The sequence below is a fragment of the Vulpes vulpes genome, chromosome 13, assembly GCF_048418805.1.
Source record: "Vulpes vulpes isolate BD-2025 chromosome 13, VulVul3, whole genome shotgun sequence".
Classification (NCBI taxonomy): domain Eukaryota; kingdom Metazoa; phylum Chordata; class Mammalia; order Carnivora; family Canidae; genus Vulpes; species Vulpes vulpes.
The window spans coordinates 35472731-35492704 of NC_132792.1; the positions used below are offsets into that span (position 1 = coordinate 35472731).

General features: G+C 38.5%; 1 protein-coding gene across 17 annotated transcripts in view; it reads right to left on the bottom strand.

The window, feature by feature from the left end:
- Window positions 1-19974, bottom strand: part of VPS13B (vacuolar protein sorting 13 homolog B) — a 727825-nt gene that overhangs the window by 120051 nt on the left and 587800 nt on the right. For all 17 annotated transcript variants that reach the window (XM_072734208.1, XM_072734211.1, XM_072734207.1 and 14 more), the window contains 3 exons: window positions 19511-19713; window positions 16489-16696; window positions 16021-16205 (listed from right to left, as the gene is read on the bottom strand). In XM_072734208.1, coding sequence (XP_072590309.1) covers window positions 16021-16205; window positions 16489-16696; window positions 19511-19713 — 596 coding nt within the window. The remainder of the gene's footprint in view (window positions 1-16020; window positions 16206-16488; window positions 16697-19510; window positions 19714-19974) is intronic.

The window sequence follows — 19974 nt, forward strand, 5'->3', positions numbered from 1 at the left end:
TGTGAAATTCACAGCTTTTTTTCCCAGTCTACCATGTGCTCCGCTGGTACTCATGGTACTGCTGAGTCTCCCAGGCTTCTTAAAGTTTTCACTATGCCTAGATTTGCTGACATTGTGTTGTTTCTGTTGGGCTGGGAGACTGGGGACCTCAAAACGGCCGGCCCCAGGCCAGCAACCTCCCAGTAAGGCCGCCTCACCGCCCTACCCTCGCTTTGTTACAAAGACCTGTAATCCTTGCCCTAGTCGGAATGCCGCCGCGCCCCCCGCCTTCCCGCTGAAAACTTCTTTAAAGATTTTATTTGCTTATTCATAGAGACAGACAGAGAGAGAGAGAGAGAGAGAGGCAGAGACACAGGCAGAGGGAGAAGCAGGCTCCATGCAGGGAGCCCGATGTGGGACTCGATCCCAGGTCCCCAGGATCACACCTCGGGCTGCAGGCGGCCCAAACCGCTGCACCCCGGGGCTGACCACTGCCCCTCCGGTTTCCCTAGGGCGACTTCCCTGACTCCAGCCGCTCCCTCCGAGCCACGGAACCCCGCCCGGCAGCGCTTCCCATTAAACATGCTCGAATTTACTGCCTGGCTTTTTAATTTCTCTGCCGTTCATTTGGGAAAAACCTAACAGTTTCCAAGGCCTTTCTCTCTGACCACTTCTTTGTTGATTCCTGTATGAGTTTCCTAAAGCTTCCACATCAAATTACCACAAACTTTCTGGTCTAAAACAACAGAGATTTGGGGCATCTGGGTGGTTCAGTCCATTAAGCTACCAACTCCTGAGTTTGGCTCAGGTCATGCTGGGTGGGTGGTGGTGGTGATGTTGTATCTCCACATGCTTCTCTCCCTCTGCCCCTCCCCTTGTTTGTGTGCTTTCTCTAAAACAAAAATAAATCTTTAAACAAACAAGCAAACTGGAATTTATTCTCTCACAGTTCTAGAGGCTAGAAGTCCAAAATCAAGGTGTCAGCAGGGCCCTGGTCCACTGAAGGCTCTAGGGAAGAACCCTTTATGCCTTTTCTCAGTTTCTGGTGGCCCCTGGAAATCCTTGGTATTCAATGGCATGTGGTTATATCACCTCAACCTCTGCCTGTGTCTTCACATGGCCTTTCCCCCCGTATTTGTCTCTTTCCAAACTTCCCTCTACTTATAAGGATACCAGTCACTGGATTATGGCCCACCCTAATCTAGTATGACTTGCTGTAACTTAATTACAGTTGCAAAAACCCTATTTCCAAATAAAGTCACATTCTGAAGTTCTGGGTAGAAATGGGGGTGGGAGGGAAACACTATTCAAGCCACCACAATTCCTAACCTACTATTTATTTACTGGACACAGTGAGCTTTCTCATGGTTCTATTTTCAGTTCTCTTATCTGTAAGCTCTTCACCCAGAGTCTCAGTGTGACTTTTCCCTATTTCACTTTTCATGGCTTCAATTTTTACTTTTATGGAGATGACTTGACAACTCATTTCTTAAATAACCCGACCCGTTCCTAAATTGGTTTCCTACATTCCCAAACTTGTGGTAGGCATTACATACCTAATTAGTCCTCTAAAACCTTAATTTCTAAACACATTTTAAGTGTTGAATATAGAGCTTAGGATCTCTTCCACAATCTTAGACTAGCTCATTTCTTCTCTGACATTTCAGTCCCCACTAATAGTATTCCATATACCCAGTCACTCAGACTAGAGTCATTTAATTTTCCCCTCCTATTATTGTTGCAGAGACTTTGAAATCTATTTATTCTACCTCCAGATGTCTCTCTCTTACATGCATTTCCTCTTTCCCATTCCACTCATCATTTCATTATTGCTGATTGTACTCCGAATAGGCCTCTAGGCAGCCCGACCTCTAATCTGTAATTCATCTTTCCTGCCATAATCAGCAATGGTTGTCACTCAGCTCCATACCCTTAATGATTACTCTCACAGAATAAATGGCTTATGGAATAAAGCCCAAATGTCTCAGCATAGCACTTAAAATGCTTCACTCTCTGGCTTGAAGCCTACTTTTCAAGCTCATCAACTATGTTAACCTCTTTCTCTGCACTTTCATTAACACTATACAATGCCCAGTGACAGCTGCTGATGTATTTGTTTCATTAAGTTTGGACTGTAAGCTCTTTGAAAGAATGCTTCTAAGAACACCTTGTAAATATTATTAGTCATCATCATCACCTTTGGTCCAAGTTTGTAGGACAGAACAGAGGCTAGATACAACGGATAGGGATTCACAAAGTGTTAACATTCAAATGTCCTCAACTGAAGCACAGTAAGATGTGGTATATCCATACAATGGAATATTATTTGACATAAAAAATGAATGCAATACTGATCATGATGCAACATGGGTGAGCTGCAAAAACATTATGCTAAATGACAGACCCCAATTACAAAAGACCACAAATTATATGATTCCATTCATATGAAATGTCCCGAATAGATAAATATGTAGATACAGAAAGTAAATTAGTGGTTGTTTAGGGCTGGACATTGGGTCACTGGAGGGTGATAGCTAAAGGGCATTAGGTTTCTTTTTGAGATGGTGAAAATGTTTTGAAATTGATTGTGATGATGATTACACAAGTCTGTGAAGAGACTAAGACCCAGTGAATGATACCTTATAAGTGGATGATGTCTGGTATGTGAATTGTATCTCAGTAAAGCTGCTAAGAAAAAGTGCTCACAGCATAAGAGAACCAAGATTCTTAATTTTGATGTGGTATTTAAAGACATTACTATAAAACATGTAAGGTTCTCAAGTTTAATTCCTTTTTTCCTAACTGGGAATTGAGTAAAAAAATGGAAGGCATGCATGGTTGAAAATGTATGACAAAAAATGAGTTTTCCAGGCCAATGCCTTTATGAAAAGGATGGGTATAGGGATAAAGAATTTATAGTTTGTAATAAAAATTCAATTTTTCTCCAACATTCAAAATCTAGGGCAGAACAAGAGGCAAATTGGCACCTGGAGTTGGTAAGTCCTTAGAGGAAAGTAATAACTGCTAACGTTTATAAAGCGCTATGTGTGAGATACTGTTCTAAGTGCTTTTTACACCTAGCAACATTTATTCATCCTAGCAACTCAAAGAGTTCGAACTATTATCATGTCTAACTTATACAGAAGGAAGCTGAGGCACAGGAAAGTTAAGTATCTTGCCCAAAGTATTTGGATCTGGACCCAGATACTTTAGTTCCAGAATCTTTGTTCTTAACAAATGAGCTATGTTCCCTCTCTGTACTTTCCTCCTTCTGTGTTTCACGTTTCTCTCCAACAATGAGAGAAATAGCTTTCAAGAAATAATTGACATTTGTGAATAATGAGTTTTACTGTGACTTCCACAGGGCAAAAATACTTCTATTGGGGGAGAATAATTCATAAAAAGTTGATCACAGACCATCCATTCATACTTACTATACTTTCTTTCTTTCTTTTTTTTTTTTTTACATCCCAAACATTTTTTATGCTGAGCAGTAAACATCAAACACGTTGATTGCTAGGCACAAGTTTTTGTTGTCAGAATGAAATGTTTCCCTTCACTTTTAATGCAGCAGTATTTAATAGGAAAAGAGAAACAAATAAAATTTCTACTACCAAATAAAGTAATAGGACAAAAATGGCTTCACTATTCTTCTAGTTTGCAAATGTTTTTCATTTATTTTACAAGCCTGTCTCACTGACAGATTCCTTCCCTGTCATTTTTTGAAGGACAAGGAATCCTAGCATTTCAAACCATCTACCTATCCATCTATCCATCCATCCATCCAAAATCTCATTTGCTTTTTCAGTTTTCTCTACAAATTCTGCTTCAGCAAAGAGTTCACTAGTGAATTAGAACTCTCACAGCCTCATAGACAGAACAATGACTTTCTCAGCAGGCCAGGAACAGAAGTGGGCCCCAGGGCCAGCCAGTACAGCAGAGGGGACCCACAGGAGTCACAGTGGTGATGCCAGCAGGGACTGCTTGGTGAGTGTCACTAGCTCTCCTTCCCTTCTTCCTCGGCAAATAAGTCCCAATTTCTGGTGCTAGGAGTGGCCAGGTGACATAGTTCTGGACTTTGGGATGTTGGTAGTACAGTGTGGAGAGTGTGGGTTCCAAAAAATATCCTTAAAGGCAGAAGGCACGCTCTTTCTTGGTCCCTTCCTCTTCTTGTGGCTGGAATGGGGACAAGATGCTTAAAGTTTGTGCAGCCATGCTGGACCATGAAGGAAAAGCAAGTATATGGGGACAATGGGGACAGCAGGAGGCAAGAAGATGGCTGGATCCTCATGACTTTACTGTGGAGATTCAGACAGTCCTTGTCCTTCTACCTTCAGACTGTTTTCACATGTGACAGGAAAAGAAACATCAGTTTTCTTTCAGTTGCTGTCATTTGGTATTTCCTGTCTCTCAAAGCTGAACCTAATCCTAACTGATGCAGATCTCAGAAGCTCTGACAGTTTGTCCTGTGTGGTTGGGATTCCTCCTCAAGGACTCATAAAAACTCTATGGGAATCTATAATCTATAAAGTATCCCGAAATTTTATGTTAAATCTAGTTCATTCACATACTTTTCAGGGAGAAGAGGTCCATGGCAACTCATTTAATTTTTCAGATTCTCAGCTTTCTTGCCTGTATAAGGGGAGAACAGGGTCTTCATTTCTAAAATTTTCTAAGTAGTCCCACATCACACTGCCTATTGATCTGAAATCTAGCAGTCATCTATGACTTCTCTTACTCCCTCTCATTAAACTACCCTATTAGTTGTCAAGAGCACGGATTCTTTCTCTACAGTGTCTCCTCCATTTGCTTCTTTTCCCTCACACCTCCGCCCCTCAACCCTGTTCCAGCTTATAGCTTCTGTTGTCTACTCTCTGAAACCCCTGACAGGTCTTCTCACATTTGGTCTCTTCATGCTACATTCTACTCTTTACCAGACTTTTAAATCAATTTACATAAAGGCCTGCACTGCCAATGGCTCCCCAATGCCTATGGGATCAAATACAATTCCATTTAAGAGGAGTCAGGGTAGCACAACACAGAAAAAAAAAATCATATAAACCCAGCCTCGAGTCCTGGTTTTAGTTCCTTACTTGCTTTGGGAAAATTATATAACTTCTCAGAACCTGAGTCATGTTAGCTGTAAAGTAGAGATAATAGTACCTACCTAGGCAGCATCATCATGTAGGTCATAGGGATAGGACCTATAAAAGGACAAGTTCGGTGCCTGGCACATACTAGGTTCACAAAAAATTCGTTGCCTTCCTCTTTCCCTCAATGGAAAGGACGTGGACTAAAAAACTAAGTCTGCAGCCCACCACCTTTCCACTAATCCCTTATTTGTATAACCCATGCTGGCCAAACCAGATTATTTGCCACCTCCCAGATAGAAGTTATATCTTCTCTTATTCAATTCTGAAGTTGTGCCCAGACTGATTTTTTTCCCCTTCATATCCCCTCTCCCTTCATTTTTTTAAAAATAGATTTTACTTATTTATTCATGAGATACAGACACATACACACACACACACACACACACACAGAGAGAGAGAGAGAGAGAGAGAGAGGCAGAGACACAGGCAGAGGGAGAAGCAGGCTCCATGCAGGGAGCCCGACGTGGGTCTCGATCCTGGGTCCCCAGGATCAGGGCCCTCGGCCAAAGAAAGGCAGGCACTAAACCGCTGAGCCACCCAGGTGTCCCTCTCCCTTCATTTTATGTTGAAATCCTACTCAACCTTCAGGAAGTCCTTCAATTGCCATCTCCTTTATGAAGCCTTTTCCTGATGTTTAAAAAGGCACATTCCCTGTGGCACTTCATGGTTCTACTTTGCCTTATTTTGTGTACTTATCACTCTCCCTGAAAGCCTAGAGATGCCTTGGGTGCAGAACTAGAGCCCTGTCAACCTTTGTACCTCATGGCCCTAAGCCAGGTCCTTTTATCTGTATTTACCAAGTTAACCTCCAATTTTTCAAGCAGAGCTCTTTTCAATATATTCCTAGATCCTTTTTTCCCCCTGTATTTTTACAATACCACAAAGACAAAATGATTAAAAGTGTATTTAGGGAATACTCTATTTTAGGTTCCTCCCTCATTGTCTAAAAAAGGAGGCAACGCTTCTGGATGTAAACCACTTAGCACTGTGACCCATCATTCAGAACCATTTAGTACTGTGTCCATTGGGTACACAAGACTTTTTCTTTTCTTTTATTTCCTAAGAGTCTGGCTCTGCCTCTTATTTCCTGAAAGCCCCCAAGACTTTTTTTTTCCTTTCTGCATTTCAACAACAATGAATCTCATATCTGGGCTTTGAGCACCACTCCTAAAGATGATGGATAGGAGCAAAGCCTTCTGGGACACATTAGTACAGCTGCCAGTGGGCAGGAGGTGCTTATAAAATAAAAAGGCTCAGGATTCTGGGAACATATTTTCAGTTATAAGTGAACCGCCCAACACAGCTGAAAAGAAACACCCAAGAGTACTTCCTTTTATTCTTTTTATGCTGTGCATGGAAGAGGCAAGGCACATCATATTAGATTGCAAGTAACTCTCGAAAGGATTCTTTTTATGTAGTGTCACCAGGTGCTAATATCATAACCTTTGCCTATCAGGTATATGTAATTTAGAATTACAGGAAGCTTGTAAAGGCAAGTTTAAAGCAGCAAAATTCTAGTTTTTAATTTATTGGATAATATTGAGTATCACTGTCTGACTTGAAACATTTTCCATATAATTATGAAAAGGAATAATACCCACACAACTATAAGGTTTAATGAAACTTTAGTTCCACCTGTGGATAAGTATGTAAGATAAAATATTATCAGAAAACTAAACACAATTAAATCATCACTAAGCTACGGACATAAAGCGTCAAAATATAAACTCAAATTCAAATATAGAAATTGGTTTTATACGTAAAGCTCTCACACATCATTAGAATTGGGAGAGAAAAGAATCTGTGAGGCTGTTAATGTGCTACATAGTCACTGCATTTAAAGGAAGGACTAAGAAAGGTATGGATTTTAAGCATTTAGGAGATAAGAGACTATATCCTATGTGTCAGTAAGACATAGGAGCTTGCCGAATCTATATTTTGGGAGGAAGCTAGGAGAGGACAATGAGAAGATTTAAGAAGTGATGTGAGGCTTTTCTTCAGATGCAGACAGCCTTTGACGAACAGAAAGAAACAGTTTTGTCAGATATTTGCAAAGGGAAAAAGCTGGAAAAGCCATAGCAAAAAGGAGTAAAGTTTTTTTTTAGCGAGGTAGTCTTTCTAGAGACCCTCGGCCAGCAGTGACTCTTTTATAAAACCACAGACCATATATAAAAGGTTTCCCTCTTAGAAGAGCAGGGAAAATGCTGTGCAGACCTTCAGAGCCAGCCAGACTGGAAAGAAGCAGCTGACAGTGTGAGGCCAGTACTGACCATGAGTTTGGCGAAAAATGAGAACCAGGAGAGAGATCCAACAAGAAAGGGTCCCTTTTGGGGGTGTGTATCTGCCAAGCTCACAATGACCCCTAATTCATAGCCATGTTGGTGAATGTGACCCTATCTCATAGCCATGGATGAATGAAGTAAGAGCACCTGACATGCCATTAGGTGGGTCAGGAATGTGGAACTGGACTGGAAGTTGGACTTGCAAATGTGATTCTGGGAATTGCGGGGAGACTATCAGGTGGCCTGAGAAGCAGGAGAAAAGCTAGTTTGTTGAAAAGGAAGAATGAAGCAAACATGGGAAAGAGACAAAGAAAAGTGATGTTGTGTAAACAGTCCCTTGGGTTCCTATCTTCCATTCCTGGTCTTGTCGTCTTTGGCCTCTAGGACTCCCCAATGTATCTTGACACTAGATCCCTCCATTTTTCTTTAAGCCAGCTTCAGTGGGATTTCTGCTACCTGCAGCCTGGAGGACTGTACCTGACATACCTCCTTGGAGGCCCTGATCATGGAGCTTTGGGAAGGTAGTGCCTCTTACTGCAACCAGTCTTAGCCAGTGAAAGTGTGCTATTAATCCCAGGCACGGCCAGCATCCCTAACAAATGTTATGACATTAACAGGCTATACATACAAAAAAGTCTTTCTCAGAAAAAGGGCTTTCTTGGTCTAATGCAGTTGGGTCCAGCTTCTTTGATCAATTGATACAATGATGATGATCATGATAATGACGAAACTGGTAGCAGTTACCCTTTACTGTGTGTTGTAATGATTTACTAAGCCCTGAACTATGGAAGGCTGGGTGCTTTACAAACATCACACCTACTTCTCACAACTCTTAATTGTAGCGAGAGTAGAATTTTGTTTGGAAAGGTCTGTGACATAACGTACAACAGAGATGTCATTTGGGAAGGACCAGCATGCTAGGAAGGCAGGTAGCCACAAGAGGGTACTTAGCATGATGGATTTATCATGATTCAAGATCTGGCCATTGGTCTTGCAGTCTCAGAAAATTTCCATGGTGTCCTAGCACTGACTAGACTTACGAATGCTGAGTCATAAAACAAAGTTCACTTGAGACTGATACATAAACCAGATGCCAAGTTATTAATTTACCATGCGATATATAACTGCCAAGCAGCCTGGACACTGATGCTGGCCCGAGTAACGTATGATACTCTCTCTGTAGACAGATTGTATTGGGGGCCAAAGTTTTAGAAAGTCGTTTGGGTGGTAGATGATTTGAATGTTAGACACAGAGATTTGACAGCTGCTATATTCATCTCCATAAAGGAGATTTAGCTACCAGGTGAACCAGACACTTGGGCACCATTTCTTTGGATGCTGCCAGGAGAGCTTCTGCCAACAAATGCTTCCATGACCTTCCCAGGCTTCTAGAGCTGACCAGTTTTCCTTCTGAAGGAAATATTCTTTCTTTAGATATCTTTTTGTTTTGTTTTGTTTTTAAAGATTTTATTTATTTATTTATTCATGAGAGACAGAGAGAGAGGCAGAGAGGTAGGCAGAGGGAGAAGCAGGCTCTATGCCAAGAGCCCAAGGTGGGACTCGATCCTGGGTCTCCAGGATCACGCCCTGGGCTGAAGGCGGCACTAAACCGCTGAGCCACCCAGGGATCCCTCTTTCTTTAGATATCTTAATATCCAATCCATCTTGTGTGTCTGGGAGTCCTTTTATTTATTTAAAGTTATTTTGCATATTTTGGGTCAGATTCATGATTTCATGCTTTAATAGTCTGAAGTAAAAGAATAATTTTATTTCCCTTCTTTCCACATCTCAACAGAGTAGCTCTCTATCACCCAAATGTATCATTATGATTATTATTATTCCAAAGTTTTACAAATAGGGTAAAAAACATCGTTTTTAGAGTCAGAAAGACCTGGGATAAAATTCTGGCTCTCCCATTTTTAAGTTTTACAATTCAAGATGACTTAATTTCTCTTGGCCTTAGTTTCCTCACTGATAAAGTGGAGATAATGTGCACCTCACAGAATAAAATGAGATTTACTCAAGTTATTATGCAAAGCATCTAGCACAGTTCTGGGTATAAAACACAGAGATGATCATAACATATTGGAGCAAAAATAACCCAGATCTCAACCTTTTAGATTCTCCTTGGTTTCCAAGTATGCAATTTTTTCTTCATTATCCTTCCAATGTGGTTTCACTTTGATTTTTATAATCATATTGATGTTACTTTAAAAACTAATTTCCCTAACTTTTGAACTGAATAAACAAAAGCGAACTGGACATGACTGCACTGATTTTTTTGGCTTACTGTTCTCCTTCTCCACCAGAAATAAACAAATGACACAGCTTGCTTTTGTCTTTTTTCTTCCTGTTATCCTTGTGAAGATATCGCTTATGGACTCTAGTCATGTTTTTTTCATGTAAGAATTCTGCACTAAATTCTGAAGCTTGAAAATGCCTTTTTAACTGAGAAAGGGCTATGAAATCATACAACTTCTGTAATAAATTATTTTTTGTTCCCAATTCAATTTACTTTACAGATGTCAGAATTCTCCCAATTACAGGATTCTTCTGTAAAAATGTGTGGGTCTATCTTTATATTTAGCTATTCTATCTTATGAGTTTGCATATGCAACCATGCCCTCTATTTTCAAGTAAATTATAAACCTCGTAAGAGTAGGGACAGATCAATCTCTTTATATCCTCACTGTCTATACATTGTACTATCCTACACTATACTGAGAAGATATCAAATAATTCTTTGTCAGAGAGAAATGCTATGAAGTGGAAATAAAAATGACAGAGATTTTTATTTCCTTTGTTAGTTATATTCACATTTTCTGAAGGTATAGATCTGAATCTAAGTATCTATTTAATTCTATTGGTGTAAACTTTTGTGAACCTGTGTTAATTTTCCTCAAGTTACTTAAATGTTTTCTTTCCTTCTCCTGTAACATTAACACTAAGAATTTTATGTACACCCTAGATGTTTCTTACATTTGGAGGAATTCCTGACTTTGGCTTTTACATCTTTCCCCTTAATCCACATTACATGTTATCAATGCCAAACTCATCTTCCAATTTACCTCTTTACTTTTACCTATCTTTTTAAATTGCTTCAGTGACTCCAGTCCCTTCGTGTTTGTCTTGAATGCTCAAGCTTTATACTCTTAATATCCTTGAGGAAAAATGATATTTAGTTTGGCCTATTCCCATATACCAAATGAAGATATCTAAAAATTTAGTATAACACATAAATGAAAATAAAAAGGAAACAAGAATAATACAGTATTGAGAGAATCAGAATAAGTAATATGACAGATCTGTGCAAGAATTAAAATATCCGTTATTAACTTTACTCCAAAAATGGATTAAAATTTCACAATCTGGGTACATGTCTATTTCTAAAATTGAGTCCTGAGTAGGCAGCATACACAACAGGATGAGGAAATGAAAACTCAGAATGTGCCAGACACAGTGCCAGAAATTCTAATGTGTAAATTCATTTAAAATGATACAACATTCCTTCTAGGTTGACGACATTATTCTACCCTACAAGTAGTAATTTTATTGATACCTAAGTATACTGCTAATACTTAAAATTTAACATGATAAAATTATAAACTGACCTAAAATAAGCTCCTTTTGCTTTCTGTGAATATTAATTTCAGGGTCCTTATTCAGAACCTATGGTTAAGTTAATATTCTAAACATGTTTTCCACATCTTTCATTACCATTGTCAAATAAATTCTATAAACTCATATGGGAAGCCTGTTTATAAATGCCATTATCAATCATGGAAAGGTATATATACAGACAAATCTGAGGGTTCTGTACATAAGTGACCTCTAAAAGGTTGGTTTTTTTATGAACTAAATGGTCCTCAAGAAAAAAGTGAACCAAACTTAATTCTGTTTTTAGGGCTAAAACCAGAGAGATTAACTTATCTTTGTATTTAAGAACTAGCCTCTGTCTAGGGGGCAATGGGCTTGGCAGTACATTCAATGATCTCACCAAAAGTCTATGTAATGTAATGACATTAGACTGTGTGTTTATGGTAGATAATACCAGTGAAGCATAACACAATGCATCTTGACATAATTCAGTTTGCAAAACCAAAGCTCATTCAATAGCCTCATAAAATTATGACAAACAGAGTAATACTTTTGAATAATACAAAATAGAAACATGGACTTCATTCATTCATCCATCCATTTGATATATGGAGCATATCCAGTGCAGTGGATACTATACGGGACATAATGACAGATTTGATACAATCATTGCCTTTGGAAACTACAATTTACTGGAGACAAGATATGAACACACAGTTGAAACGTGAGGAATAAGTAAGAAATAGCATAAAAGTGGTGCTATGGAGGACTACAGAAGAAGGAAGTACTATGTTTGGAGATAGCATCCAGGTAAGGCTTCAAGGAGTAGAGGGCATTTGGGCTATTTGGAACTGTGGGTAAGATTTCAGCAGAGAAAGAGATTCAAATGAAGAGGGAGTATGGAAGTGGGCTGTCATTGGCAGGTTTGGTAAATGCTGAATAGGCAGGTTTGACTATAAGGTAGATCATCTGTAATGGAGTGAGAAGTAAAGCTGGGTGAGGGGGTGGGGAGGTCAGTCAAGGTCCTTGAGAGAGGCCCTCAAGGTCAGTCTACCGGTCTGCCAGAATCATTGAAAACTTTTCTCAAGGAATTGATACAATCCAACTGTTCCTTTAAGAACTTAGGATAGTTTAAAGGAAGAGAGATGAAGGCTGGAATTGTACTTAGATGGTTCTTTTAGTGGTCCAGACATTTGCTTGTTAAGGAGGAGTGGAGGAAAAGAAATGAACATTTATTGAAAGCTCACTATGTGTAAGGCATTTATTTGTTTTAGCCATAACGTTTCATTCAATTATGGTAACATCTCTGAGAGGTAAATAACATTAACTCCAGTGTTCAGTTGAGGAGCTGAATCCCCAGAAGCCCAAGATCTGGGGCTGCAAGTGCTCAAGGAAAAAGCTGTCATACTGAATCAAAGCTGTGATTCACACAACATGTTTTCTGTTCTCAACAGAAGCTCCAAGGAAACAAAATAGTTTGTATAGTTCTAAGATTGCAACCCAGAGAGTTATTTCTGCAAATGAGGCTTACCCCAACCCTTGGGTCAAACTCTGCTCTTAGTCAGAGGAACATAAGGATTAGCCCAGGAGCTCAGCAGCCTGGCAACCTCCTGCCAGTCCTGCTTTATTCTCCATTCCAGTTGTTGATTCTGGGTGTTCTTACCGCTGGGATCAAGCTCTCCCTTTCAACTTACAGGAGGCTAATTCCCTCTTGCTTCTTAGACCAGCATCCCTGTCCTTGAACTCTGCCCACATCTCAGTTCCTATCTCTCCAACAAGACGTGAAACCTTTCTAATACCAACTGTTTGCTTGTTGCAACCTGTCAGGCTTCCTTCATCAGTGCTTTGCTTATGTGACAAATCCACTGTCTAGACCCTGGGGCTGTCCCAGATGTCATGGACTACACTGGCTGGTCTGGGAAATCAGCAGCCTCCATTCTCTCTCTTTCTCTTTCTCTCTCTCTCTCTCTCTTTTAAAGATTTTATTTATTTATTCATGAGAAACACAGAGAGGAGAGAGAGAGAGGCAGAGACACAGGCAGAGGGAGAAGCAGGCTCCATGCAGGGAACCCGATGTGGGACTCGATCCTGGGTCTCCAGGATCACGCCCTGGGCTGAAGGCGGCACTAAACTGCTGAGCCACCCAGGCTGCCCAGCAGCTTCCATTCTCTCTGGTCTAGCCTATACTTCTATTTGATGAAAAGACTTTTGAAAATACAAAATAATACATGTCACCACAGTAGTACTCATACTTAAATATTAAATAGCACATGCTGTGTGCCAGGCATTGTTTGTATTTGTATTTGTCTTTCAAACATTAATTCCTATAATCATCACATTATTAATAGCCTCATTTTAGTGATGAAAAAAACAAAAGCAAAACAAAAACCTGAGACTGAGAGAGTAAGTTGTCTTATAGATGTCTTATAGATGTCTAAGGTGACATCTAGCACTCTGGCTAGTGTTTATCTTCTTAACCAGAATGTTCTTCTGCCTCTCCAATATCAGTGAAAAGATAAAGAACATGTCTGCAGTGAATGTACTTACTATCTCAAATGCCTTATTTAATACCACTAATAGTTATCAGACTTATATTAATAAATGTGTTAACATTTAGTTATAAATAAGAACCCACAAAAGCAGTTAGAAAGAAGCCCTTACACTTACATGATGCTGAAAATTTGAAATATAAGTATTGTCATTTTGGCTGAAAATACTAAAGATGTTCTGCATTTGGGCAAGTCTAGTAAGACCGCAGTCTTCAAAGATATTGTTATTTTACTTAGCAAAAATAATCTAAGAATGCTGGTAGAGAAGATAATTATGAATATAATCTTAATAGGAGGAGAAACAAATTTAAAGAATCAAAGTAAAATTGCTAAGAGAGTAGATCTTAAAAATTCTCATCACAAGAAAAAATTAAATTAAGGACTACTGAGATCTTGGCAAATTATAGTTCTGCACATTCAAGTTCACTTGACAAAATGATGAGAAATTTTAGTGCTATCAATTCAGAAGGTGAATATCTGACTATATATAATCAGAAACTTAAACAAGAATAAAATAAGAATATATTAATGTTAATATGCTAATATGTTACTATGAATCTTGGATTCCTCTGATTTAAGTACAGAGCACTCATTGGAGACCCTGGGTGGTAGAGTTGGTTGGGCAACTGACTCTTGGATTCTGTTTGGGTTGTGATCTTGGGTCATGGGATTGGGCCTCGCATCTGGCTCCACACTCAGTGTGGAGTTTGCTTAAGACTCTCTTTCCCTCTGCCCCTCTCCCTCATGCTTTCTCTTTCTCTCTCTAAAATAAGAAAGTCTTTAAAGCAAGTACAGAGCACTCATTAAAAAAAGTTTGGGGGCATCTGGGTGGCTCAGTCGGTTAAGCAACTGACTCTTGATTTTGTTCAGGTCATGATCTCAGAGTTGTGAGATGAAGCCCCATATCAGGCTCCCCGCTAGGCATGGAATCTGCTTAAAGAGAGAGGGCATGTGTTGGGGGAGGGACAGAGGGGGAGAGAGAGAAACCAAGCAGACTTCCCACTGAGCATGGAGTCTAATGAGGGCTTGATCCCTGGACCCTGAGATCATGACCTGAGCCGGAATTAAGAGTTGGATGCTTAAGTGACTGAGCCACCCAGGTGCCCTTAAGGAACTTATTTTCTAATCGTAGAGAGAAAAAGACCATGAGCAGTTAAATAAATAAATGCGTATAATAATTCTTTCTTTATAGGTGTTAAAGAAAGTAAAACAAGGTAATTTGGTTTAGAATAAAGAAGCAGGGAAAAAAAAGAAGTGGTAGTGAACCAGCTGTGACAAGACATTTGAGCTGGTACCAAACTGACAAAGTTGGGGGGGAACAGAGCAAGGGAAATGACTCTCAAGTGGTATGCTCAAAGGGAAAAAAGGCCAGTACATTTGGAGCATAGTAAGGAATGGAAAGAGGCATGAGACTAAGTCAGTGAGGTAGGCAGGGCAAACCTCATAGGTCCTTATAGGCAATTGCAAGATGGTTGTTTTTTGTTCCAAGAAGTAGTAGAAGGCACCATCAGATTCTAAGTTAGAGGAGTGATGTGACTTGATCTACATTTTTAAAAGATCACATTAGCTGTTGTTTGGAACATGCATTACAAGGAGTCAAGGATGGAATCATTTAGACCAATTAGGAAGCTACTATAGCAGGGAATAGGAAGTGGCAGCCTGGACTCCAGTTGTACCAATAAAAAGAGAGAAGTAGATGGAATAGGGACATATTTTAGAGGCAGAAATGACAGGACTTGTTGATGAATTGGATGTGAGGGGTCAGGGAAAGACAGCAATCTCACTGTTCTGAGTAGATGGTTGTGTGATCTAGTGATAGGTGGCAAACTAGAGGAAAACAATTTTGTAGAAATTCAGGTCTACAGAATAAGTAGATAAGTAGAATGATAATGTGGTGATATCAGTAATACATTTACATTAAAGTCAGGGAAATGACAAGCAATAAACTTTAATAAAATCATACAGAATATGATCACTGGTTAGCTAGTTTTCCTATTAGCTATCTTAAGCATAAGACCATTCTCAGTGCTGGAAATGAACATGAAAACTGAGTCATCCGTTCTGGCCTTATGTGGACATATTTTATTTCATAGAACAGTTCTAGAAATGCTGAAGAGTGTCAGCACATGGTGGGTACTCGAAAAATGTGCAGTGAACTGAATAACAATTACAATTAGAGAATATGTAACATAACCTACCTACAAAAGGGCTAAGAGTAGAATTGAGAACTCTCAAAATCGTCATGTATCAGGAATCTGAAGTACACTACTCCCTATTTTAAAATTTGTTTTATGTATGTATACATAAGTATACATACATACATACATACATATGTATACTTGTGTGTATTTCTCTCATACTATTTATGGGAAAAATGGGTATGATCTAATCTTTTTTCCTAGTATATAATCAGCACTTTTCCACAAAGCTTTTATTTAAAAACGAATAGTCATTACCTACCTGTAGCATATCACCAAGGTCTGCTGTGCTAATATCTGGATCCTCTGTGGTGTTGAAGGGCACAGGGGTTATCCGTACAAGGGTGAGCACTCTAGGTTCTGGATATCTCCATAACATCATCCCTGAGCTGTCTTCAGTTTCATTGTAAAACACGACTTCATAGACACCAGGCATTTTCAAAGGTTCTGTTAAATGAAAAAATAATTAATTGTATGCTTTTGAACGGGAGCATGTTGATTTATTACAGAAAGAGAACATTATAAGCATGAAGGATAAGAATATAAAGAAGCTGGCTGGTTATTTTTATATAATTTGAGACAGGAATATATTAAGAATTTCCTCTTAAGAGAGACTGAGTCTCTCCTATTTTTGTACTGCAGGTATTAATGTAGTTTAAGTGATTTTGATGTGTTATTTAGTGAATGTACGGTCAAAATTCTCTCTCATACTGAAGCTGTTGTTACTTACCAGCATCTCTTATATACTGAAATAGGCCTGTCCGTAGGTCATCTGAACTTTGTTCACTTTTAAACATCTGGTTCATTTCTATAGGAGATGGCATTTGTGGCACTGCTTCAGGAACTTGCACTTCAAAATTTCCCTTCTCGTTAAGGTATCCACTGAGTAATTCATGTAGAAGAACTAAACAATTCAAATGTTCTTGACCCCAGAAAACCTTTAAGAATCATATGAAAAATTTTAGTGTCTTTTAAATACAAATGAATACTTAAGGATAATTAGCCACAATCACACTAGAATTAATGCAAGACCATAATTATGTTCAATTTAATTATTGACAACTATAATTTCTAAGTAATTGACCTATGGGATGAAATTCTATTACTTAAATAAACACATAAAAACAAGAAAATCAATTACATTATATATTGTGTGAATAACCATGAGTTTTCAATGCTGAATTACCAATGAAATTATGTGAATGTGAGGTTATGTTTATGAGTTAACTTAGCTAAGTGAGAAAACAATACCTATTACAGTCTGAGAGAAGGCAATGAAGATCCTCTAGGTCAAAATGTTAACAAAATAATAATAACTTTGTGGAATAGCTTCCTACATTTTGTCATGAGATTAAATACATCTTAATTATAAGGTTCCTTTCTTTGCACTTCTATTTTTTAGAAAAGAAGAGAGGGAAGATGCTTAATGAACTTGAACTCAGATGGCTCCCAACTTCCATGTTCAGTGAGAATGTACCAACATCCAGTATTCCACAGCCCCTGAGAATCAGTCGTACAGGGGATTCAGCAGAGTTTCAGAACAAAGGCCTTGGTATTTTCTCTGATAATCATCAATCCTCTGATAAAGAGGATTAGATTCTCTTTCTCTACATGTGAAATGTATTAGTCCAGAACAAAAGTATGACCAGTGGGTAATAATGATTAATGTCAAAGGATTCAAAATGTCAATAATTTACATTTTCCTGAATATACTGGATAAAGGCAATACAACCATTATTTCTAAGAGAACCAGATTAACACAGAAGAGAGAAAAAATATAAAGAAGTGAAAAAAAATAATCCTATACCCGTGGTTAAATTTTAAACCTAAGTTTGGGTCCCGTTCTCTGGAATTAAGGCAACAGAAATAAAGATAAGAAATATGATACTAAGTTTACTGTTCTCATCAGTCTTATTTTTATTGGATCCTGAAAAATAGAGATAGGTGAAAAGTCAAGCTAGGGAGTTGAATGCTATACTCTAGGCTTTATTTTTTATTTTTTATTTTATTATTTTTTTAAATTTATGATAGTCACACACACACACACACAGAGGCAGAGACATAGGCAGAGGGAGAAGCAGGCTCCATGTACCGGGAGCTCAACATGGGATTCGATCCAGGGTCTTCAGGATCGCGCCCTGAGCCAAAGGCAGGCGCCAAATCGCTGTGCCACCCAGGGATCCCTACTCTAGACTTTAAATTGTCAAGAGACAGCAACTTTATAACATAGAGATGATATACTATGTTTCTGTCTTAATATTGATTTTAATGAGGAGTTGCTTTGCTGTCTTGGGAAAATGGTAATACAGTTAATATTGTTGATAAAATAACATGAAATCACATGAAGGTTTCTGATAGATGGTGAACATCTCCTAAGCAATACAAAGCAGTTATGAATCCTTCCACATCTAGCTCCATGTCAGTAAGAAAACTGGTGAAAAGTCAAGACAAAACAATTTTTAGATGAAAACAAGAATTTCATATATACCTCCATTATTAACAAATTAGCCATTTCCATATTCTGTAATTGTGAATTTCTCAAGATTTTTGGATTTATGTCAAACTTGGAGGACATCAAATCACATAAAGAATATATTCAAGTCCATCCAAATAGGAAGTTACCTTATTTCTTGATAACTCGGTAAAGAAATAAGTTGCATATTCTCACATAGTCCATATATGGCTATAAATCAAATGCATTAAAAGGCTACAACTGATTATATGTCAAGCGTTAATTATCAATGGCAGGTGCCAATGGAACCTGCCATTGGCAAATGGTTTTTATATATTGCTGATGACACTGTGCTTGAGACAAGTTGACTACTTTGTAATTAGAGAAGTCCATAATTAGAAAAAAGCTTAATGACCCAGCAATTCTACTCCTAGTCACATATCCAAGAGAAATGAAGACATGTCTGCACAAAAGCTTGTATACAAATGTTCCTAGCAGCTCCAATCATAATAGCCCAAAGTGGAAAAGAACCCAAACGTCTATATATTGATAAAAGGATAAACTTGGTATGGCCATACATTGGAATATTATTTGGCCCATAAAAAGGAACAAAGTATTGGCACCTGGTACAACATGGATGAATCTTGAAAAAACTATGCTAGGTGAAAGAAGCCAGTCACAGAAGACCACAGATTATATAATTCCATTTACATGAAATGTCTAGAACAAATATGCAGAGTGAGAAAATGGATTAGTAGTTGCCCAGACCTAGAGAGAGGATTAGAGTATAATGGGGAATGAATGCTAATGGGTACAGGGTTTTGAGGGGTGTGTGTGTATGTGAAAATGTTCTAAAAATGGATTGTAGTAATGAGGACACTTTATGAATATACTAAAAAATCCACTGAATTGTACACTTTATTTAGGTGAATTATATGATAGGTGGCCATATCTCAATAAAACTGTTAAGAAAAAGCTTATTAAGGGACACCTGGGTGGCTCAGTGGTTAAGCATCTGCCTTGGGCTCAGGGCGTGATCCTGGAGTCCCTGGATCGAGTCCCACATTGGGCTCCCTATTGGGAGCCTGCTTCTCCCTCTGTCTGGGTCTCTCTCTCTCTCTCTCTCTCTCTCTCTGTGTCTCTCATGAATAAATAAATAAAATCTTAAAAAAAAAGGCTTAATAAAAGATCAATCTGATAATACTCTTTCTCACCATATCAAGATTTAGTGAAACAGTTCAAAAAAAGAACAAAGGCTAGTTGAAGACTTATGGTAAAAATGTGGCCAATCCCCACAGACCTGTAGCAGACCTCCTTGTAAATCAATGGATATTTTTGGTATGGACTGTTCTGGGCCTGGATTGCCACTGTGTTTACACCATTTAGCTTCCAGATTGGCATTAGCACAGCACGGTCCTATCAGAATCCGATTTCTTTCTTTGAGACTTGTTTTAAGTAGAAAATCATTAATGTTAAGTAGAAATGATGACCCAAGAATTACACCTGGAAAAAAAAAAAGGAGAGGGGCATATATATTATAATTATTCCTTATCAAAAAAGTATGTTTGAGCAAGAATTATCTGTATTTCTTAAGAGCATTAATTCATCCTTTGTCAGAGTCTTTTTCAGTTGGCTTTCTCCCACAGTTGTATGCCACTTACAGAGAATTCTAGTTATAAAGCAGGTAGGCCTCATTCACATTTCTAACAAAGAAATATTTGCCAAAACATTATGACTTTTTCCATGTGTGAGCATTTTAAGTTT